Source organism: Amblyomma mixtum, chromosome 6 (assembly GCF_055824585.1).
Source record: "Amblyomma mixtum isolate Tamu chromosome 6, ASM5582458v1, whole genome shotgun sequence".
NCBI lineage: Eukaryota > Metazoa > Arthropoda > Arachnida > Ixodida > Ixodidae > Amblyomma > Amblyomma mixtum.
In genome coordinates this window covers 57,471,019-57,495,351 of record NC_143017.1, presented here as the reverse complement: position 1 = coordinate 57,495,351, position 24,333 = coordinate 57,471,019, and the positions used below count along the sequence as shown (strand labels likewise).

Genomic DNA, 24,333 nt, shown 5'->3' with positions numbered 1-24,333 from the left:
ATTCATTCATTCATTCATTCATTTTATTTGTTCTTCACAACATGACGTACACGTTGTGAAAGGGGCCAAGAAGAAAAGCCGTTCCTTTACGGCTTGAAAAAAAGCAAGCTTCAAAAGGTCGCCTGTGCCTTGGGACGCTTTGCGGTGGGAAGCAGCCGTGGCATTTGTTTTGAGACCTGTTGTCGCCGATAGGACACGACAAGGGGCGGTGTGCTGATAATTCCTCAACGGTGTCTGCTATACTACTGAGCGCATTGTGTTCCGGAGGGCGAACGCGCGGAAACATTCTTCATCAGTACCACGCGTAAAGTCCACTGGGGGGCAAGGGCCCCCTGCCATCATCTCCAGTTGCTGCTGTCCGATTCCATCCACAGCTGCAATCAGGAAACTGTTGGACCAAACATGAGGGTTCTCGTCGCTGCGCTTGAAGCCTTCGATCTTTCCTGGGAGCCATTTATTTCACTAACATACGCGTACGACCGCGCGTCGGCCTGAGGGCCTTCCGCAACAGTCTGTATCATAAAAAAAATAGGGGCAGCTCTGCACATTCGGTGGCAAAGGCGAAGCAGTGAGCGCCTGTGACAGAGGCGAGCAGCAGGTGAAAGACGGAAGTCTTCGCAGCTCAAAGTGCACCTCCTAAAATCGACTACCGAGCCGGAGTGCGCGGGTTCGAACCCGACCGCGGTGGCCGCGTTTCGATGGAGGAGAAACGCGAAAGGCGCCCGTGTGCTGTGCGATATGGCAGTGCACGTGCAAAGATCCCCAGGTGGTCGAAATTATTCCGGGGCCCTCCACTGCGGGCACCTCTTCCTTTCTTCGTTCACTCTCACCTTACTCCCTTCCCATACGGCGCGGTTCGGGTGTCCGCCGAGATATGAGGGGCAGTTACTGGCTCATTCCCTTTCCTCAAAAACCAATTTTTAATTTTATGCGTATCACTCAGTTCAGCCCTTGGGCGCGGCCGGGCAGCCACCAAACCACGTGACGTCACGTGGTTACGTGACGTCACCAAACTTTAAAAAAAAGAAAAAAAGGACGGCTGAGCATGTGGCGGTTGCCACCGCCCCGTTTCAAAGGGGGCGCTCCTATCCATCCATTCATACGTCACGGAGGAAAAGCTGCTGAGAAAATCGAGTGCCGCCAAGCAATACCTCGCGCAAAAAGACTGCGCAATATGCAACGCATTCTTGGCTTAACCAAGCTAAGCCTGGGCATCTTTTTTTTCCTCCTGAAATTACGTAAAAAAACCACTGCGTTGCACTTCCTACTGCGCGTCGAGCTTGATCGCGCCCTGCTTGCGGTTTTCGAGCGGAGTATCCTGTGTTGTTAGGTGTTCAAGCAGCGCAGCACTTTCGCATTCGTTCCGCAAAAGTTCCCGCCTATAGATGGCGCAGCACGGACCTCCGTGTACCAAAAAAGGAAAAAAAAAGAATAGGAACAACGATTTTTTATGTACACACTATTTGTGTAACCATTTTTGTTCACTTTGTTGTTAAAAACTCAATGGCGAACGATAAGATGTTATACCATTACTTATGCTTTGAATGGTAACGGTTAGGTGAACAATATTCACATGTAATTGATATCTGTTTGATTTATATATGAATGTTGCTCACGTAGCCATTAACTTATATAATTCTTATATATTTACGCGGTGGTCGAATTTCGATCGAGGAAAAAATTCTAGCGGCCCATGTACTGTGCAATGTCAGTGCACATTAAAGAACCCCAGGTGGTCGAAATTATTCCAGAGCCCTTCGTTACGGCGTCCCTCATAAGCTGAGTCGCTTTGGGACGTTAAACCCCCATAAAACACAAACAAAAGAGATATATTTATCTAAAAATATTTCGAATTGAATGGAACCATGGAAATAAAACATGTGAATTTGCCTCCTAGGGATTATATGAAGTTAGTACATAGCAAACTAAGAGCCAAGTGGCAAGCTGCTTGGGAAAATGAAGGAAACAACAAGCTGCATACCATAAAGCCCATTTTAAAAGAATGGAAATCATGCCGCCGTAAAGAGCGTTTTATCGAAGCAATTTTATGTCGTTTATGCGTAGGTCACACACACATCACCCATAACTTCTTATTAACAAAAAAAGACAAACCTGTGTGTGAAATGTGTGGTGAGGAACTCACTGTAAATCACATTTTAATTTCTTGTTCGCATCTCGAAGAACTTAGAAAAAAATTTTTTACGGTATTTTACCATGAACACATTCCATTTCATCCCGCATTGCTTTTAGGCGAGCAAACACTTGTCGAGTTTTCACTTGTTTGTAAGTTTTTAAAGAAAGCCAATGTTTTAAATCTATTATAATGTAACCTTTATACACTTAACATAACATCATCTAACCTTGTGTTTGGCGCATGATAGCCATAGTTGCTTATGCGCCATAAAACCCCATATAACTAACTATTCAAATTGAATGATAGTGCCAGTCATGAAGCACAAAAGTAACTGTGGGGACCCGACAGGGCCACGATACCTCGACAGTCACGTACGAAATGTACCCGTATACCTACCAACCTGCTGTATAACTAATACTTTTGTAAGACAGTATTTGCTTACTACGTGACTTCCTAGCTGCAGTAAACTAGTGTGAAAAATGGCAAATTTGTTTAAATATTGCTAAGTGCAACTTCATGCATTTCCATAGACGCTCCAACTTAATACCACATAGCTACTGTATCTGCGGTTCTCGTTTGCATGCTACTAAAGCATACAGATATCTTGGATTACACCGGTCTTACGATTTTACGTGGTCAACGCTCATGAACCACATCACTGCAGCACCCAGCCGACCCCTTGGCTATCTTCACCGCTCAGTGAAGTTTTCCCCAGCACATGAGGCTTGGTTGGGTGGATGCTTACTCAGCAATGTCAACCCTGACTTATGAATTAATCCGTAATTGAAGTTGCGACAGGCGTTCTGGGAATCAGTGTATGCTGACAATCTCGCGCCATACAGAACAGCCAGAAAGGAGTACCCAACACCACACAAACCAACACATACCCAACACCAGCTAAATTACACCTGTGGTACCCTACACTATACTCTCCGCAGTGCCCACACTGTGGAGAGGTAGCTAACCTCTACCATATGGTGTGGGCATGCCAATTTAATCCCTTACTTGACCCCATTCCCAACCCCTCGGAGGAGCAGTGGGAGGCTATTCTGCTCAGCGATGATCCTGACCGTCAGCACTGGCTGGTGGGGAGGGCCACCGCAGCAGCAGCAGCCAATGGACTACCGGACTAGGCGGCCCACCCACATGTTCTCAAAATACTGAATAAATAAAGATGTTTTCAATCAAATCCCCAGCACATGTAAAATTACTAGCCTGCACCACATTAAAGCGCCAAAAATTAGAATATGCAGCCGCCATTTGGAACCCACATGAGGAATACCTTTCTGGGAGCATAGAAAATATCAATCACGCCATTAGATTTGTTCACTGCGATTATTCATCCTACAGAAGTGTAACCGATCCAGCCTGCCATTATTAAAGCACCGTCCAAAACTAGCCAATTTAGACCTTTTTCATCTTTTCTACTGTTCATTACCGTTAAGCATCGACGTCAGAAAACACTCCCTTTTTCAGCTCTTCACAAAAACAGTCAACAGGTGTCATACCCTTGCCCAAAAACAAACATTTGCGCAGTCTTTCTTCCTCCGAACAGCAAAAGATTGGAACGGCCTTCCCAATGCCGCTGTTATAATAGGAGGCACGCTTGCGTTCAAAGATAAGCTACATTTTATAAGTTTTCGTGTACCTGTCCCCTCTAACGTTGATCTATTGCACTTTGCTTTATTATGCGGTCTTTACTGTTCTCTAATCCTTTATTGAATTCCTACCCATCGTTCGGCGCTTTTCCTGTCTTTTATTATTGTCTTGTTTTTTCTTCTGTATTCAAAAGCATTTGAGCGTTTTGCATTTTGATTTTCTGAGCTGTTTGCCTGTTTAATTTATATTTTGAGCTGTGATGTTGGCATTGTACAGAATATGTTCGTTTTTTGTTGATATTGTTGTACAACCCATCCCTCATGTAATGCCCCTTTTTGGGTCTTTGAGGTACTAAAATAAATAAACCTGTAGAACGTAGAATTGAATGAAATTATGCAGCGGCTAACACGGTGAACGTACATACAAAGTAGCAGACTACTTGAGGCATCACAGACGAGAAAGCTTTCCATTTCTACGTCTAAAATCACATCTCGCCCTTTGAGAGCCCGAAAACGGACGTTCGGGAAAAATGTGCAAAGGCTTTTGTGGGGACCCGCGTTGTTCGGGCCAGCAGCCGAACGCCGTAACCCCTGAGCCACCGCGGCGAGGCAAGGTCCCTGCGAAGGGCGTGGTGTAAACACGCACAGCATTCGCTTGGGGCGATTCGGTGGGGCGGGCAACGAGCAGTTCGCCGTCGCCTGGCGCGCTTCATTCGGGGACACGCTCAGGTTATGGCACCGCGGCGCCGGTCTGGCGCGGGAAAGGGCGTTCGAGACAGGGGCTGCCTTTCTCGCAGCCCGGCGTCCCAAAATTGCGTGCCGCAGTGGGGGCCGCCTGGGATCGCAAAGAGTGAGCACAGGGGCTGCGTCTGAGAGATAGAGCGGTGAACACGAGGCGCGGCTGCTGCTGCTATGCACGGCGTCATTCTTCCCGCCGCTGGGTGGTTCAGGACAGCAGACTGATGGTAACGGTCCTTGAACGCTAAAGCGAGTGTGCACATCTACGTGATCCACTACGGCATCCCTCTTAACGCACGTGCTGCTAATAGGTAGTACAGCTTGAACGCACTATTGCATTTCACCGGCGAAATGCAATACTTGAGATACGTTGAGACACTTTCAGTTTCTATCAAGCTCCATATGAAGGAATGGGGATTAAGAACCGTTCGTTCCGTTCGTGTCCTTTCGGTTTCTTAAGGCGGAAGCCTTTAATGGCTCATGCTCGCGGTGTCCGCGCAGCGGCGCAACCTCCACCGTAATTTCCTTTCCTCAAATTCCTTTTCTTCATTACGGGCCCCCCTCTTTCTGTTTCTGCTTTCACTCCCACTTCCTCCAATCCTCTACAAACGGATGACGGGTGGTCGCCGAGATATGTGAGACGGTTACTGCGTAATTTCCTTTCCTCTTCACTATGGTCCCTCTTTGTCTTTCTTCTTTCACTCCCACTGCCTCCCTTCCCGTACGCTGCGGTTCGGGTGTCCACCGCGACGGCTGCTAGGCAACGGCTCATACGGGCGCATCAACAACACAACAGCGCGATTCAGACGTCCACTGACCCAGGGAGCCAGTTATGAGCGCGTCCTTAAAGTGATCGGAGTGCAAAACGTCAACGCCAATGAACGCCGAACGGGCGACGGCGGCGCCGCGAAACGGGCGCCAGAGAGCTGCGCTCTCAAACACAATAAAAAAAGCGACCAAAGACAATAAAAGTCGCCCAAGACAATAAAAACCGTAGTAGTAGTAGTGAAAACATTTATTTATTTTTTTTTTCAAAAGGAAGAGGTAGGGAGTAGGGGGATGTACATGCGGGAAGCCTGCCACGCGCCAAGCGGTTCGGGGAAGCGGCAGTGGGTTGACCACAAGGCTTTCGCCAAGCAAACTTTAGAATTTCAGAGTGTCTTCGGTATGTTTTTTTTTGTTTTTCATTGATCTCTCCGTGGAGTATCGTGTGCGGTGTAACAAAGAGCAGACGGGCCACCTTATTGTAATGTACCAGATCCGATGGCACGCGGAAGCGTACAGTACCTATCGCCACTGAGAAGAAGCGCCGAAGCGCTCTACAGTAAGGCGTTCCTTTGAATCGTGCTCACCTCCGTTGGATTCACTACGGTTGCATAGTCTTCGTCACCCTTCTGAATCCGCTTATATCGGCTTTGAAGGATTATAATAAGGCACCTAACTTCTGCTTTGCAGGGATGCGTGAAACATTACTACGTCTGAATCACCATGCGTGTGTTATTCGCCTACGACCTCTTCATAATTTACAATGCAATTTTTTCTGTCATGATGTTTCGGTTTCAGCAGCTGGCGTGCCGTCAAAGTTGAGTTCGCGTCACGTGAGGCACGGGAAAAACTGCGGTATAATCCCTGCCTTTTCATTTGTCGTCATTCTGGCTCTTCAGGCAAGCTGGCTTTAGCGTTGTTATGCAGTAAAACGACGGAACAGTGATTATATTGCAGTTTTTTCATGCCTCGCATGACCTATACACAAATTTGACGTCACAGCCAACTAGCATCAAAGAGTTAGGTGCCTGTACGCCTTTTAAGAGATGCAGCACCTGAAGCTTAGTTAAGTTGTCGCGCGAAGTGCGTTCGCACATGCAGGCTTCAATTAATGGCCCACTGTTTGCGTAGATATTAAGGCGGAAAACTTTAATGCCTCATCATTGTAAGCAGGAGTTGTCGACAGAACTGTCACGCTTTTCAATTGGCCGAAATGGTAGTGTCCTCAGTGCGCGAATTTCAAACGAGGCTAATTGTACTTTGGCTAGTAACCATGCAACCAATTAAAGGGATGTTGTAGTGATGCTTCAAATGAAATAAATAATACCGAGTAGGAAATTGGTCGAGTTGGGGCATCGAACCAGGGTCTCCGTAGTGCGACGCTAACCACTCCGCCATGCCAGCTCGATGGCTTGGAGGAATGATTAAGGCGCGTCTAATGAATACGGTGTCTTCGTTCACTCACATCTTCCTCCCTTCCCTTACGGCGAGGTTCAGGTCTCCACCGAGATATGCGAGACAGGTACGTTTCCTTTCCTCAAAAACCAAATGGCCGACGAGCAAGGCGTAGAGCCGAAGAGGCGATGGCGTTCTGTGGACTCCCTGGCAGCGTTGCAAGACGCTGTCGCGTTGTTTAAGGCTTCCGCCTCACCGCACTTTAGGTCAACAAAGCGCCCCCTGATTTTTTTATTGCGAAAGCATTACTACGCTCATGAACGGCCTTTCGCGTATCGGCGGCCGGTAGCCACGTTTGACCTTTAGAATGACCTCTGACGTCATACCAGGGTGAGAGATGGGCTACCAAGTCGAGTCGTCGCGCAGCGGCGGCCGGTAGCCACGCGTGACCTGTAGACGCGGCGCACTGCGTTCCTTCAGTTGGAGGCGCTGCGCTTTTGCTTTCACAACCTACCGGGCTTAACCAAAGCTAAGCCGCCGCCAATTTTGTATGCGAAGCATATTGCTAGAGCTACACTACAGCCCGTCGAGCGCGGCGGTGGAGCTACCATTGACCTTTAACGTGACCACGTGACAACATGACGTAACAGCAGAGGAGAGATGGGCTGCCGGCTCGCGCGGTCGGCCGCGGCGGTGGAGGCTCCACATCAGAGGCGCGGCGGCTGACCACGTGACAACATGACGTCACAGCAGAGGGGAGAGGGGCTGCCGGCTCGCGCGGTCGGCCGCGGTGGTGGAGGCTCCACATCAGAGGCGCGGCGGCTAACCACGTGACAACATGACGTCACATCAGAGGAGAGATGGGCTGCCGGCTCGCGCGGTCGGCCGCGGAGGTGGAGGCTCCACATCAGAGGCGCGGCGGCTGACCACGTGACAACATCACGTAACAGCAGAGGAGAGATGGGCTGCCGGCTCGCGCGGTCGGCCGCGGCGGTGGAGGCTCCACATCAGAGGCGCGGCGGCTGACCACGTGACAACATGACGTCACAGCAGAGGGGAGAGGGGCTGCCGGCTCGCGCGGTCGGCCGCGGCGGTGGAGGCTCCACATCAGAGGCGCGGCGGCTGACCACGTGACAACATGACGTCACAGCAGAGGGGAGAGGGGCTGCCGGCTCGCGCGGTCGGCCGCGGTGGTGGAGGCTCCACATCAGAGGCGCTGCAGCTGACCACGTGACGCTACAGCAGCGGTATAAAGCTGAGCTTGCCTCGCTCTCCGGGCACTTACGAGGCGGCCAGGTGTTGGGATGCCGCCTAGAAACAGGGCTCATTTGAACGAGAAGCGAAAGCTTCAGCGTGCCACAGAGACCGATGAAGAGCAGGATGAACGTCTGGCTAAGCGGCGTGCTCAATATGCGGCTCGGCGACAACGTTCTTTCCATGGGTGCCAAGAATGCTGTTGTAGCCGGTGCTGGGGCAGCGGTTGTACACTCTGCATTGAATTCACCGATGATCCCGTATATAGCTGCCACGGCAATCCTGCTCTAGTGGTTGTATTAAAATGACCAAGTATTCAACCAAGGAAAGCCATGTATTACCAAGCCTAGCCATCAATGTGCTTCGCATCTGACTGTAGCTTAACCTTAGCTAAGCATCAGCCATTTTTCTCTCGACGAATCGCAAGGCTAATTTTTCTCAAGTCGGACGTTGTTTAATGACGCACTGCAGATATATGTATGCCATGCGCGGATTAAGTTCTCGCTCTGGCTAGCATGTAGCTATAGACTGCCGCAGCTCCGTCTCTGGCGTAGCTGTTCCGGCGCTTCGCGCTGTGTTTTGTCCGTGCTTTGTTGTTGACCGTGACTCCGGTCGCAAAGTGGTGGGCCAGTGCTCGCCTTCTGTAGGCTGGATGATTTATCACCGAGCTGCGTGGCAGTGCCTTCGCGCGCGTTTCCCCAGCGTCGCGCCCAGAGATCGGGCGCCGAGGAGAAATCCGCGCCCGCGCCTTGACTGGCGGCCCCCTTCCGGCGAATGCTGCTGCTGCAGCAGCAACAACGCTGAGGCGACAGCTCCGGGAGATGTAAGCCACGTGTCCGCTGAAATTAGGCCCTGCGCACATCTCCGGCCGCCCAGTTTTGCTTTGCGGTATGAGTCTGTACAGGGGAGAGGGGAGGGGGGTGGTGTTGCCGCGGCTAGAAGTGCCGTCGCCCTGGTTAGGGCGCTCGTCTACAGGGCGGAGTACCCGGGTTCGAACCCGACCGCCGCGTTTCGATGGAGGCGAAACGCAAGAGGCGCCCGTGTGCTGTGCGATGTCAGTGCACGTTAAAGATCCCCAGGTGGTCGAAATTATTCCGAGTACCTCCACTGCGGCACCTTTTCCTTTCTTTCTTCTCTCAGTCCCTTCTTTATCCCTTCCCTTACGGCGCGGTTTAGGTGACCGCCGATATATGCGAGACAGATAACTAAGCCATTTCCTTTTCCTCAAAAACCAACTTTCAATTTTCCGTCGCGCAATTGGTTCAGGATTCGTCATGTTCGTTTGAATTACTGCTTTGATTTCCACTCGTGTTTGTGTTATGTTCGCTCTTGTATTTATATTGGCGTTTTTTTTTGTAACTGAAGTTAGTCATTTTGGTCCTGCAGCGAACTTTTTTTTTTATTCTACATGTGGAGATTCCATGAAGTGCATTAGTTTTAAAGGAGTATGGCATTTAATTTTGGTGGCATGCTTCCGCCTCTACTTTGATGCGGAAGACACTGCTATGCGTGAATCATCATGTGTTGTTGGCCTACGACCGCTAAATAATTTATAATTAAGGCTGCAAATTGGGCGAGTTGGTATTAATTCATAGTGAAAACAGCGCGGGAAAACGAGACGAATGAAGAAAGACAACACTACACAGCGCTTGCGTTGTCTTTCTTCGTCTCGTTTTCCCGCGGTGTTTTCACTATGAAATAATTTATAATCTAACTTTTCTGTCCTGCTGTTTCGGTTTCAATAGCCGAACGATAGCTGTGTCGTCAGTGTGTGGTTATATGTCACGCGAGGAGTGGAAAAACTGCGATATAATCGCTGCTTCATCGTTTTAAATCACTACTGTGCTGTAGCCAGCTTTACTCTAAGAGCCGGAATGACAACCACTATAGAAGCAGCGATTTTACTGCAGTTTTCATCATGCCTCACGTGACCTGCCACCACACACTGACGTCACGGTCGTCGTTAGGTTGTTGAAACCGAAACATCGCGACAAAGCAGTTCGACTGTAAATTATTTAGCGCTCGTAGGAGAATACCACGTTATATAATCCATGTATAATAATGCCTTGCGCGTCATAAAAAAGAAAACACGCACCCAAAAGTTTGTTGTCTATGCTCTTGTAATTATTCCCTCGTCGGCTGTCCACTATGACGTCATGAGAATGGGTCGACGCCATTGGCTGGGGGGCCCCCTTTGAGGGGCATCCGACTGTCGTCACTCGCTAGAGCGGCACCCCTCTTGTAACTGTTTAGAATTTCGTACGCCGCCACCACCAGTGTGCCGTTTGCCGTCGCTGCAGTGTTTCCTGAGCTACATAGTGCTTTCGTGCTGGCTCTCGTGTCGGGCGTTTCAGCGATAGTCTATTTTGACCGCGCGCTTGTTTCTGCTAAAGATCAAGGGGCTGCGGTCTCTGCCCTCTCCGTCAGCGCCGCCCGGTCGCGGTTTATCTGTTTGCGTCAGTTCCTTCAGAAAAAGCCTCTTTCCCGCGTATCTGTTGCGGGATCGGGGCGAGGGGGCGGCTCTGTATCCCGCTGCGGTGGTGACTAATATCCGACGGCTGTGCGCTGTTTTGTTTTGTTCCGCGACCGCGTCTACCGGGGAGTGCGATTGGCCGGGTCCACACCGGGGTGACGTGGCTCGACGCTGGCGTCGCCTGTGGCGGAGGCCTGGAGCGCGGATTAGGTGCGCCCGGGTGGGGTTTCCTTTCATCGTTGATGGTGTTGCCTTGCGTGACATCGGTGCCACGGGGCCGAGCGGTAGACATGTGGGCGGGGGGGAGTTTGAGTTATGCGTACTTTATATTGATGCCCTGTATGTAGTTCATTAAGTATTTTGGCAGCTGTCCTGCCGCGGTGGCTCAGTGGTTATGGTGCTCGGCTGCTGATCCGGTATGCATGGGTTCGATCCCGGCCGCGGCGGTCGAATTTCGATGGAGTCAAAATGCTAGAGGCCCGTGTACTGTGCGATGTCAGTACACGTTAAAGAACCCCAGGTGGTCGAAGTTTCCGAAGCCCTTCACTACGACGTCCCCCATAGCCTGAGTTCCTTTGGGACGTTAAACCCCAATAAACCAATAAACCTGTCTTTTGGCAGCTGCAGCTATAACTCCATAAGTTACTACCTGTAGTGCTTAGTTCTTTCACATGGTTATTCATTGTGTATGAGTATTCGCAGAAATGACAAATATTCATTGAGAATATTCGATTTGTATTTGATTGGGTTTCTGGCTTCAATATTTGTATTCAGTTCGGCTTTAAAGCTGCACTGTTCATATTTGATTCGGCTTTGTAAAAGTACTATTCCCATGTTCCTATAGTTTTAGCTCACTCTGCCACCACCCACTTGTATAATTTGGAGCAGCTTGAGGCAAGGGCAGCCAATGACCCTGAAAATGCTCATATTCTGAATGTGCATTTGGTTGACTTTTTATGGCAGGATAAAGGAGCACCAAATCTCAGTGGATTCCAGCCGCCGCAGTGGCTGAGTGGTTATGGCGCTCGGCTGCTGACCCGCGAAATTCTAGAGGCCCATGTACTGTGCGATGTTGGTGCACGTTAAAGGACCCCAGGTGGTCGAAATTTCTGGAGCCCTGCACTACGGTGTCCCTCATAGGCTGAGTCGGTTTGGGACATTAAGCCCCTATAAACCAATGAATGTCATTTGCAGCGGTCATGAAATGATGGTACTGCACTGAACTTACTTCAACTAGTGGACTGCGATTTTCTGAGCTGGATTCATACAGGTTTGCCTGATGTACAGCGGTCTGATGTGCAGTGTTTCGAGTAGAGTTAACTGCCATTAGAACTTCATGCAGTTGAAACAGATTTTTGCCCCTACTCGAGTGTGATCTCCGCTGGGCATGTCTCATACGTTCATCATGTATATTAGTTCACCCTTACAAGCTTTGTTCTGCTTAGGCGGAACCTCGGAGGCTTACATGCTTTGCATAGAGATACAGGAAATGAATTGTTCAGGCTACGTCTGAGCAAAAGGGGAAACAACCGTTACACCTGAAACGACATTGAAGGGGAGGGAGGGGGGAGGGGTCTTTATTTCTTGCGCATTTTCAGTTCCTGCTCCTATACTATAGTGCAATTTTTTTGCAAGTTTTCTTGTATTCAAAGCCGTGACCAACTACTGAATTAAAGCAGCACAGAGGGTCGTAATTGCAGTTTCTGTAGCGTTGCAGCAGTACACGCATTTCTTTCTCTACTGATATTTCTGACCTGCGTGTCGGGACCTCCAGCTGCTGTGCGTGCCGGGCAAATCATGCACCCTTTGTAATGCGCATAATGAGCACACTATGTGCCTGCGTGGGTGGAACATGTGACTGACACTTTGATAATGAGCAGGCCGTCAGTGAGACAGACAGTGACCGTGTATGCTGCTCTTCTCGTGATGCAGGTAGAGCGGGGGCCCTGTCAGGCATGATGGAGGCTCCCCTGGCTCAGCAGCAGCAGCAGTACAGCCTGTCCCAGCTCAACTACAACAACAACAACAACAGCCATGGGGGGGGACCGAGGCGGCCGCAGAAGGACGCCCCAGCTAGTGCCACGTCCTCCTGCACTGACTCGGTGCTGCTGCAGGATGGTGGAGACGAGCTCCAGTGGTGTGCTGACTACCCTTTCAACAGGTGGACGCCCCCTCCCACTGCCTTCGCTTTCAAAGGGCCATGGCACATTCTTGTTGTTGGCCCCTTTATTTGTTTGTTTGTTTCTATCACTTGTTTATCTGAATGGCACTCATTGCCTCACTGAAAGTGGAGCAGTAGTACGGTTAACAAGTTTACTCGCTCAAGGAGACGCCCTTCCACTGCCTTCGCTTTCGAAGGGCCATGGCACATTCTTGTTGTTGGCCCCTTCATTTGTTTGTTTGTTTGTTTCTATGACTTGTTTATCTGAATGGCACTCATTGCCTCACTGAAAAGTGGAGCAGTTGTACGGTTAACAAGTTTACTCGCTCAAGGAGACGCCCCTTCCACTGCCTTCGCTTTCGAAGGGCCATGGCACATTCTTGTTGTTGGCCCCTTCATTTGTTTGTTTGTTTCTATCACTTGTTTATCTGAATGGCACTCATTGCCTCACTGAAAGTGGAGCAGTAGTACGGTTAACAAGTTTACTCGCTTAAGGAGACGCCCCTTCCACTGCCTTTGCTTTCGTAGGGCCATGGCACATTCTTGTTGTTGGCCCCTTCATTTGTTTGTTTGTTTCTATCACTTGTTTATCTGAATGGCACTCATTGCCTCACTGAAAAGTGGAGCAGTAGTACGGTTAACAAGTTTACTCGCTTAAGGAGACGCCCCTTCCACGGTCTTCGCTTTCAAAGGGCCATGGCACATTCTTGTTGGCCCCTTCATTTGTTTGTTTGTTTCTATCATTTGTTTATCTGAATGGCACTCATTGCCTCACTGAAAGTGGAGCAGTTGTACGGTTAATAAGTTTACTCGCTCAAGGAGACGCCCCTTCCACGGCCTTCGCTTTCAAAGGGCCATGGCACATTCTTGTTGTTGGCTCCTTCATTTGTTTGTTTGTTTGTTTCTATCACTTGCTTATCTGAATGGCACTCATTGACTCACTGAAAGTGGGGCAGTTGTACGGTTAACAAGTTTACTCGCTCAAGGAGAGAGGAAAGTGGATCATTGCAAAATAAGTGCTGAGGGCAAGGAATTGCGCCAAAGACGAAGAAGCAACAGTTTCTGTTAAAAGGGGCCTGACAACACTTTTTGTATTTTGCTGTGGGCGTTGCAGAATTTGTCCTTATGTGCATCAGCGAAATACTTTTGACATCTGAGTATGAGCAATTGTGCATGTTTGTTTTTTGTTTTCTTGATTGGTGAGTCCAGCCAGACATGCATGATGCACAAAACTGTGAAGCATTAGTTGGTAAGCTGGTTTGAACATAGACAGGACGATGTATTTCAGTTCTGCACATGTTGACCATACCAGAAATTGAAAAAAGAGTAATTGAAAAGGTGGGCTAATTGTTATCCATTTCGGGAAAAATGTTGGAATTTGCGAGAAGCATGCTGCTAATATTGAACAAAAAGGACTGCCACCCTCTTAGATGATTAGTTTTCAATTGTTTGTCAGGTCCACATGGGTCCACACAATGACTTAGCAGTGTTTTCAGGGTCCCGGTTATATTTTTCTTGACCCATTTCTGTCTTGCGATGCCATTATTTAAACATATTAACACAGTTTAGGTATTTCTGAAATGTTTGAAAGACAAATGTTAATGCACTTACCAGAGCCATACCTCACGGAGTAATAGCTCAATATCATTCACCTAAGCACAACCTTACAGCTCTAAAGTAAAGATATGTAGCTGCCACAGAAGCTTCGCAGTTAGAAAAAAATTATTCGTGGTCCCAGGAACACCCCCTGTCCGGTGTAGTCGCTCTACCAACAGAGCTAACCAGGTAGGGCAAGAGCGGGTTGTGGCTATAGCATGGGCAAAAGCATGCCTGGCACATTTTTGTGCTTTTCAGCTTTTGTGCTGAATAAAATATACCGTATGTCTAGCACCTTGCCAAGTAATTTGGCTGCAGAGTACACCGTAGCGCGCAAAGTAAAGTCCTGCGGCACACATTAACATCTTGAACATTTTTGTCCACTCAGTTTGTCAGCGGTTCATTGATATTGTATCCGCATAAAGTACTGTGTATACTCGCCAAATGAACCCACTTTTTTTTTTTTTTCACGAAAGTTGACATCAATTTTGGGGGAGGGCTCATTATGCAGGAAAAGGAGTTGGAACTGATTGTTTGAGTAGGGTCGAAATTTTATATGTCCACCTGCACATCCCTCCATTAGTCCATCTATCCATACATCAACAAAAGCACGTGCTTGGACGCGTTCGTGTCGCCGGTGTTTAGCATCGTTCACTTAGAAAGGTATTTGCTGTATCACGGCACAATCCAATCATTTTGTGATAGCCGGCAGCGCCGGCCAATCGCGGCAGAGTAAAGCGAACATGCTGAACGCCGACCCTGAAGGTCAGGTGCTTTCTGTTACGCAAGGTCGGAGGGTGGTTACCAGTGTCTGATGGGAATGTTTAAGCCTTAGCTGCAGTGAGAGGTTAGACATTTTCACTCTCGCTCTCGAGTTTGCCAAATTGCTTGAGGATTGGTAGGTCCTGCTTCCTTCATAGCACTTTCAGTGTAGAGGATGTTTGTAGTGTTCCAGCTTAAACTGCTCGCCGGCCTTCTAAGCACAGAGTAGTGCAGATGGGCGTGCAGCAGTGCACCTAGCAAGGCACTACTGCTTCTGTCAAGGGCGCACAACGTTTCTGCTGTAGCTCTTGGCAAAAAAATAAACACGCTGGGGGGACGTTGTCGGCATCTTGGCACACAGCCAAGGCCTGCGTTGTGGACAGCACGAAAACCAAGGAATGCACTGTGAAAAGCCCAATTTTTTTTTGTTTTTTAGAAAAAGTAAATTCAGAACAAAGAAAAGCGGGGGTGGGATCATTATCGAGTGGGTTCAGTGCGTCGGTATATGCTGCAGTCAAAAATGAGCTGAAGCACTGTACCGAGAACTGCTCCTCCTTGATTAGCCGACGATGAAATGTTTCAGTGGCTCAAAATTATTCGTTTACATCCACTTAAAGGTGTTGGAGGCATTCCGCTGTTGCTATATGAAGTTGTGGTGCAGTTAAAACGAGTACAGACACCTAATTTTCGGGTACATGTTTTCTTCTTTGTAATGCTGCATAAGGCAGTGTACATGGATTACGAGAAGGTATTCGCCTGCAACTGCTGCATAATTTATAATCTAATATCTCTCTCTTGCTGTTCCAGTTTCGGTTTCAGCAGCCGAACAATGGCTGTGACTTCAAAGTTGTGTATAGGTCACGCGAGGCATGAAAAAAGTACGATATAATCACTGGTTTGTTGTTTAAAATAACTACAACGCTAAAGCCAGCCTGCCTGACAACGAATGAAGAAGTGATTATATATTGCAAGTTTTTCATGCCTCACGTGACGTGCACGGAACTTGGCGTGACGAAGCTGTTGAAACTGAAACAGTGCGAGCGAAAAATTCAATTATAAGTTGTTTAATTGCCATAGGCAAATATTACACAGTGATCCATGTATATCAATGTCTTATGCATCATAATAGAGAAGAAAACATTCCACCAAAATTAGGTGCCTTTACTGCTTCAGGTATTAGACTTTATAATGACATTGCATACTTTCACGGGCCGTTACAGGTTCTAATAGATTGTACTGCGGTAGTCAGTGGAGAGCTAGCTTCACAGGTGCATTTTGAAATTTAAAGATAATATGAACGTCTTCGTATACATGTATTTCTGTGCTCCATACCAACAGTCAGCTTCACCGCTTGGCAAGAGAAGTGCCACTGTGACTTGATGATGCCACAGAAGGCCATTGTTATAAGAGCATAGCATTGATTTGAGACGGTATGACTGGGTTGCATGGTACCATCAGGCAGTGCTCTCCGACTACCCAGTGCCAAGCATTGCACACTTGCACCTGCCTACCCTTGGTGAAGTGTTTAAGCAGACAAGGAAAGGGGAATGAGGGGCTCGTTATAAATATGAGAGAAGCCAACAGCCACAGAAACCAAGGGGCACAGGGGATTTTTTAATTCATTTTTTTTATATTTTTTGACGTGTTGATCAATTTATAATATTACTGAATATGTTATCGCTTAAAGCTAATTGATTAGAAAAGCAGAAGAAAAAACAACCGCATGCCGCCGGTGGGATCCGAACCCACGACCTCCGAATTACGCGTCTGGTGCTCTACCGCTGAGCTACGGCGACGGCTGTCAAACCTTCTGCTTTCGGGGGTATTTATGTTTACAAATAACCTAACCTTGGGAGTGTTCACCAGCGCCACCCACGCTCTTAAGCGGCGGACGTAGCACGTCCTGAGTTACCGCTGGTGTGACGTAGAGCGTCATCGAATGGCGAGGGTGGAAGCTGTGTGAGAACCCTCTTATGCTTCCTAAGGCATCAAGGCTGCCAGAACCGAGGCCCTCGTTAAGCAATTAAGCAGACAAAGAAAGGGGAATGAGGGGCTTGTTATAAATATGAGAGAAGCCAACAGCCACAGAAACCAAGGGGCACAGGGGATTTTTTAATTCATTTTTTTTATATTTTTTGACGTGTTGATCAATTTATAATATTACTGAATATGTTATCGCTGTGTGTTTTTCTTGTTTCCTTTCCTTTCCCAGGGAGTTCCAGAGGCACCTATGCTCCTCCTCGCTTACATCGTCGGGCCGGCTGATGCGGCGCAGCATCCTGTCGGTGTCGGGGGATGCCTGTGTGATTGGTGATGATGGGGGCAGCCTGGGAGGGGTGGACCTCTCCTACGAGGACTTGTCCAAGAACTTTGACGCCAACCTGGCTGAGATCGACATGGAGACCTTCCGGTCGGAGGACATCCATGCCATCCTCACCCTTCCCGTCCTCTACGGGGGTGACTTCCAGTCTGCCAGCCGTGGGGAGCAGTGTGCCTCTGTCTCTGGCTCCTTCCTGGAGGCCCTGCCACTGGATGCCTCCTCGTCTGTGCAGTGAGGGCTTCACGAATGTCTTTCAGGGTCGCGCTTGTAGCGTTGTGTGGAGTGCTGCAGTTTTCGTGACCAGAATTGTACGAGTTTCAGGGATGCTAAACTTCTGGGGTTGTTAGTGTTACGTTTGTAGTTTCACGTTAGCGATGAGCCACGTTAGTTCCAGCTGCAGTTCCAGCTCTGAAAATGAGAAAATTCTGAAACTATTTCTCGTTCATAATGGCCCACCATGAGTGGAAAAGGTGCGTTAAGAATTTAGTTGGAGCTCGTTGAAAGCCGCGTAAATGTGGACCTTTTTTTTTTTTTCCGGTGCTGGTGACACTTGGATGGATGGTTAGGTCTGTCAGACCTTTGATCATTGCTCAAACATAACCTGCCCCTCCGCGGTGGCTCAGTGGTTACGGCGCTCGGCTGCTGTCCTGAAAGACGCCGGTTCGATCCCGGCCGCGGTGGCCGAATTTCGATGAAAGCGAAATTCTGGAGACCTGAGCCCTTCACTACGGCATCCCTCATAGCCTGAGTTGCTTTGGGACGTTAAACCCCAACAAACCAAACCAAACATAACCTAACACTGTTACAAAGGTGCCTGGAGTGCTTTGGATGCACTTATAAAATATTAGAAATTTCCTTCTGATAAATGAATGGAAAAACTGACTTCTCGATGCTTGTTTTACAAATGGTAGCACGCGTTATAACACTGCTCGGGCCAATCCCTTTCCTTTGTTGTTCAGTCAAATTGACGTTCTGTTAGCGTTATGGCACCACTAAGGGCACCTAACCTATCCCCTTTGCATGTTACATGTTGTAGTCTCTCAGTGGTGCTGCTGTGTGGCTGTGTTCTCCTGTGAATTTGTGAGCATTCATGTATGGGGCTACAGTCAGTCAAAGATGTATCGAACTCGAAGGGGATCGCAAAATAGTTGGATGTATTGCTAATTCAGTGTATAAAACATGTCATCAGATCAGCTTATTTGTAACTCGAGGAGTGTGGATACAGTGCACCCACGCTAGAGGCACTTTTGTAGTGACGTGCTCAGCAATGCCAACCTAAGTCAGCGTGAAATCCCTAGAATGGCCACCTTAAAATCCCTAGATTGTAAAATAAAAATAAAAAATAATCCCCAACTTTTAAAATTCAATTAGTAGTGAGTTCAGTAATATTAACAAAGTTCCCCACAGAATGAAACAAGTTGTGCTCCGCAGCGGATTTCTGCCTCTTTGACACATTTTGCCACTTAATGTCAGCTTGTGGTGGAATCCAGATTCACAAAGGTTTTCTTACGGTAGAATTCTTCCGAAATTGCGTTAAATGTCCGCTTTTCCTCCTTTGTAATCTGTGTCATATTTTGCAGTAAAGAAAGCAGGGTACTTCCTTTTTTGCCAGTAGCTTTCCTTTTGCATGGATTCTTCCTACTGAATGTGCTGTTCCAGAAGTGATGGCTATGATGGTCATGACAATGGGCTAATGCTTATATCGGAAGTCACCTCTCGCAGTGCTCCAAGTTTCTCAAAGAGGAATGCAGATGTCAGCACTCAGTGACTTTTCATGCTTTTCTTTTAGTCTGATTGGCTGATTGAAAACTATCGATTCGAAAGGAAGGGGGTTAGGGATTAGGATAGATTCGAGATGACAAATGATCTTACATTCTGTGTCTTTGATTAGGCTCTACAGAGAGACAAATTTACAGAGAACAAAAATCCCTAGGGTTTTGTGAAAAGACGCTAGATCTCTTAATGGCCACGAAAAACTCTAGATCTAGGAATAAACCCCTAGAGTTGGCATCAATGCACGCGCTGCCCACCGGCGTACTGACAGCACACCGCTCGCTAGGTGTCGTTAGGCCTAGCGTGTCGTTAGGCCTAGCTCACTTGCATCGAAGCCGCAGCGGATGGTGCTTTGGGAGAAGCCACAACTGGCACCCTGTAAGTGCATGAATGTCTCAATTAAAATTAGGGTATGCGTGGCATCTGCATCGCCTTGCAGTGAACAGGCCATGCGAGGGCCGCTGCATGCAAGCCTTTGGTCAGCTAGGCTGGCTTCACTGACGCTGCAGCGTTATCGCATTGAAAATAAGCACGCCAGGCCGAAGACCGCACCCAAGCATGCCCCACGTTCACCTCATCACGTGGTTGTACAGCACTTGCCGCCAGTAGGTGCCCTGGCACGAAAACTGATCGCGGGAGTGCCATTAGGAGAAGCGTCACTTGAAGGGGCACGGCACGGAGTTGAGTATATGAAATGTTCCACTGAACGGAAGCTTGATAGACGTGAACAACGCTGCCAAACTTTTGCATGGGATTTTCGAGGGGATATTCTAACATTTCGATGCAAGCAGTAATTCGGTATATCCGGGATGAACTGTACTTGAACCGTAACTTTGAGCGTGGTGGCTGGCACCATTCTTGGTCACGGCAGGTTCCCTTGGGCCCCCTGCCCTCTCAGCTGTGTGGTGTCGCTGTTTGTTTCCAGTGGGAAAGTGGAGAGCAGTGGCTCCACGGGGCAGGAGGAGGAGGAGGACTCGGGCGAGATGTCCATCTGCCGGGACGAGCCCCTCTTCTCGCCCGTCAAGGAGTGTGGGCCCCCGCTGGCAGGCGCACGGGGCACCGGTGCTGGTGGCGCCCTCTCCACGGACAGCCTGGACTGCAGCTCGTACGAGGACCTGGTGCTCACCTGCCAGGCCAACAAGGACAACTACACCATCGCCTTCCAGCAGAGTGGCACCCACTTCTCGGACGACCTCTCGGAAGGCAGCGCCCCCTCGGACCATCCGAGCCACCACAGCGGCAGCAGCAGTGCCGCGAGCGCTACGGTGTGTTTCATTCCACAAAGTTCAACGGACCTTGGGTGAAATTCCACAAGCAGGCTTTCCCGCAGAACTCTCGCAGCGTCGATAAGGTCATCCGTTCAGGCAATCACAGTGGGAAAGCGCACACTTTGCTTTGGTTGACCGGAACATGTGGAACACCTACTAGTGCGGAAGTTGGCGTAAAGTCTATTGGTACATTCGTTACAAAGTTATCTGGTTCCCGTTCTTGTAGTTGCTTGAAGGATTTCAAGATGTAATAAGCAGCGAAATCTGCTATCAGGGAACCATAGGATACATTGTTGGGCGAGTTGGTTCCCTACGAAGGGAAGGTAAGTGCGCAAAAAGGACGATCACGAGAGAAGAGACAGGATGGGATGAGCGCATTCCCGTTTTGTCTCCGAATGCAGTCCACCCCTCCTCCCATCTTTAGTAACCGAGTGTCTTTTGTAATCGTCAATCTTGTAATAAGGGAGTAATTTCTCATTGGCATCCACCCCAAGTGCAGCCATATGGCTGCTGGAAGGAAATCTACAGCTTTCTCAGAAACTTCAAAGTTAAAGAAAAATTCGTCCTGGTCCAGGATTCGAATCCGGGACCACATCCCGTAAACATTTGACCAACACTGTTCCCACTTCGAGTTATTGGTCAATTCGCTCTCGCACTACCGTAAGCTTGCAGTCCCGGTTAGCTCAATTGGTAGAGCGACTGCTCCGGTGAACCGGTGGTCCTGGGTTTGAACCCCAGACCAGGACGAATTTTTCTTTAACTGCAAAGTTTCTGAGAAAGCTGTACAGCTTTCCTTTGTACCCATATGGCTGTGCTTAAGTGGATGTCAATGAGTAATTACTCCTTTATTACAAATCTACTCCACCTTGGGATTCCCTTAAACATTTGACCAATCATCTTTCTGGTATGTGATGTTGTTAACATGGCAAACTTGAGAAAAGCTAGCAAGCCAATTTCAGATGTCACTTATAATCGATCTTCTCTTGTAACCACTACTTTTTTTAATCTTGTCTGTCTCTTTTGTAATGAGATTTTACTTAGTAGTAATAGCAATAAACTTTATTTTGCAGGCTAATACCTTGTTTACAATTTTTTGAATAGCAGCTGCCGTCAGTGAAGAAAAAGTAATAACCACAGTATTGACTTAGTGCTCACACGACAGTGGAGTTGACTGAATGCTCTCGTGAGTTGTAGTAAGGTGGCCAGACCGACACCTCATTAATGGCGGGATGATTTCAACACTTTATGAATGGCAAGGCAAGGCACTGCTGGCAAACCGCGACCAGCAGTACAACTCTCTCACTTCTGAGGATAAGCTTGTTGCGTGTGTGCATGACCGTCCAGCCGGCGTGTGGTGGTCCTGGGTCTATGGCGCGGTCCGAGCTGTCCTTCACCACTTGGCATCGGCTGCGGTCGTCCGGTGTGCGGCTCAAGCCGGAAGCTGACCAGGGCAAGAGCCAGAGCCTCCCCAACCTTCTGCGACGGTCGGCAGCCGTGGCAGGGCGCATGGACGTGGCCGGTAGCTGCCTGCCGCTCTACACACTGCAGGTAGGGCAGCGTTCATGTGCATTTCGTGGGCTCTGCCTTGGGGTGCCGTTGGGAAGCTTTCAAAGGGGGCACTGTAGTTAGTGGAAGGGAAGCGTTACTTTATGCTGGATCTCTGCGGTGACCATCTGTGTCCAGGGCCATCATTTATGCTTCGGAATAAAAAAAAATTGGTAGGGGTTTAACGTAGTTAAACCTAGTAGATGTGCGAAAGCAGGTGTTCATTCTTCAGTTGGAGAGGACACTTGAGCGTCGCCGTAGGAGCATGACACGATAGCTGTACTGGGTTAATGTCCATGAATGCAGAATTGCTCACTCTCTATTTAAAGGGGCACACTGGTCTTTGAGACCAAAAAATTACCAAAAAATTAATTTAAAAAAAAATGACATTCGTGGAATCTACAGCTATTATCTTCCAACTGTACCAGTTTTTTCCTTCAAGAAATCAACATTTTGACCATAATATTAAATTCATATCATTGTGTGGGCTCAATTTATGCAACAGCAGACAATTTAATCGCAAGTAAATTTTGGACATCTCGCTGTCCTAGTATGTCAATATCTCAACATCTAGGACAGATGGAGATTTCATATTGTTTGCTAAGGGAAGCTGAAGGCACAGTGTGTGCAATAATCAAAGCAGATTTGTTCAATCGCACTTCAAAAGTTTATAATTTTGCCAAGTTTTTATCGATGCATGACATTCACACCTTGAATATTGATATTCCAAGATGTGGGATATACAAATATCCCTCGCCGCCTCGCGCTGAGTCACGAGACGAGAGCGCGCGCCGCAGGGAATGGGGAGAGGAGGGCACCCGGCAACTCTCCTCACCCTCAGCTCGGACGTGACGTCACGCCTACGCTCTGCCGTCTTAGGGACGGGTGAACGACCCCTCTTGATTGCAACAAGTTGCTCAAGAGGGAGGTAATGTCGTAGGGGTTAAAAGGCGAGCTCACGCGGGAACAAAGGCTGTCTAGTCTCCCCTCTCGCCGTGGTGACTGCCCGATTGCCCCGCCGACCCCGTCTCCTGCCCGCGCCTCCCTGGATTATTCAACGCCGGTCGACGACGACCTGGTAAGCTGCTGAACCATATATTATCGGATAGAACATTCTTCCGCAGTGTGCTTTGCCTTGCGCTAGGTAAATAAACGGTTTCCTAGCGTACTCTGTTCGTTGCCTACTTCGTCCGAACCCGCCGTGGCTGTGACTCTGCGCCACGGGTTGGGGACACGAGAACGCCCGCGCATAGCTGGCACGGAAGCGCGCCTTCCCGGCCGGCTGCTCGCGGGTGACCCCATATCTTGGCACCCGAACGTGGGGCGAACTAGGCATTGAGCAGTGTACTTTGTTGGAGCGAACGACTGTCGACGCGCTAACAAAGGATGGCAGCTGATAGGCCTGACTTCCAGTCTTTGTTCATGCTGTCAGAGCTAGCGGCACAGAGCCAGGGCTCCCTACTTGACTTGCCTTCGGAAGGCGTAAATCTTGAGTGTTCCACGCGGAATAGCCGAGTTGCATTCCCGGGCGCGTCGGAAGGACTTAGGCCTGGTACGGAGGGCACCACATCGGGCACCTCGCCGCTCCGTGGTGCGAACAATAGGGCACCTACGCCTCATTGTTCGACGCCATCAGCGGCTGCGCCCAACTCCGGGGGCGTTAGTCCGCAGTCATCCGAGGTGCTCTTGCAGAACGCGATGCAAGTTATGCAGAGCTTAGCGGGTATGTTGCAAAACAATTTGCAAGCCCCGGCCCAGGCACCCCGTCTTAGGATAGACGTACCTACCTACACGGGGTACCACGACAGAACAGGGGCTAATGAGTACCTCGACCGTCTGCTGCGTTATCAGCAAGCGACAGGAATCGCAGACGCCGAACTGCTCGCGCGTGTTGTGCCTGTTTCTTTGACGGAGCAAGCGGCCCGCTGGTACCGACTAACCGGTAACCGAGCGAGGACAATGGAGGAGTTTAGCGCAAGCTTCCGCGACGAATTCCTTCCCGCTGACTACGAGTGGCGTTTGAGGAGAGAGCTGGAACTCCGCACCCAGCACCCTGACGAGTCTTTGTTAGAGTACGTCCGAGCGATGGACGAACTGTATCGCCTCGCTGACCCTCGCGCCACAAACATGGAGAAAGTTGAACGTGTCACACGACAAGCGCACCCGACTTTCGCGGCCTACCTGAGAGGAGGCAGGTTTAGAGATCTGGACGAGCTAGCTGCTGAGGCGAAGCGCATCCAGGGAGACATCCTCTCTGCGCGAGCGTATCGGCCGCCGCCACCTGCATCGCAGTCACTCGAGCCGCGCTGCGCGTGGAATGGCAGCTCAGCGCGTAGTCCGTCTAGAGCTGAAGCGACAGCACAATTTGCTGACGAGCGTGTCCCGAGGGGTTGGGAATTGTCCGACCGCGCTTTGGACCCCTTCAGCTACGCGCTGCGAACAGCACACGCTGCCGCAGAGCGGAACACCTGTAGCCGAGATCGCGAGGCCGACACGCGGCCGCACGAGCGGCCCCCACCGTCCGCACCGCGAGATCGAGACGACCGACCGG

At 49.3% G+C, this 24,333-nt stretch overlaps 1 protein-coding gene across 2 annotated transcripts in view; it reads left to right on the top strand.

The window, feature by feature from the left end:
* LOC149339205 (uncharacterized) overlaps positions 1-24,333 on the top strand; it is a 110,771-nt gene that overhangs the window by 44,894 nt on the left and 41,544 nt on the right. For both annotated transcript variants that reach the window (XM_089547992.1, XM_089547990.1), the window contains exons 2-5: positions 12,290-12,518; positions 17,089-17,427; positions 19,895-20,234; positions 21,582-21,785. In XM_089547992.1, coding sequence (XP_089404118.1) covers positions 12,313-12,518; positions 17,089-17,427; positions 19,895-20,234; positions 21,582-21,785 — 1,089 coding nt within the window. In that variant the 5' untranslated portion in view covers positions 12,290-12,312. The remainder of the gene's footprint in view (positions 1-12,289; positions 12,519-17,088; positions 17,428-19,894; positions 20,235-21,581; positions 21,786-24,333) is intronic.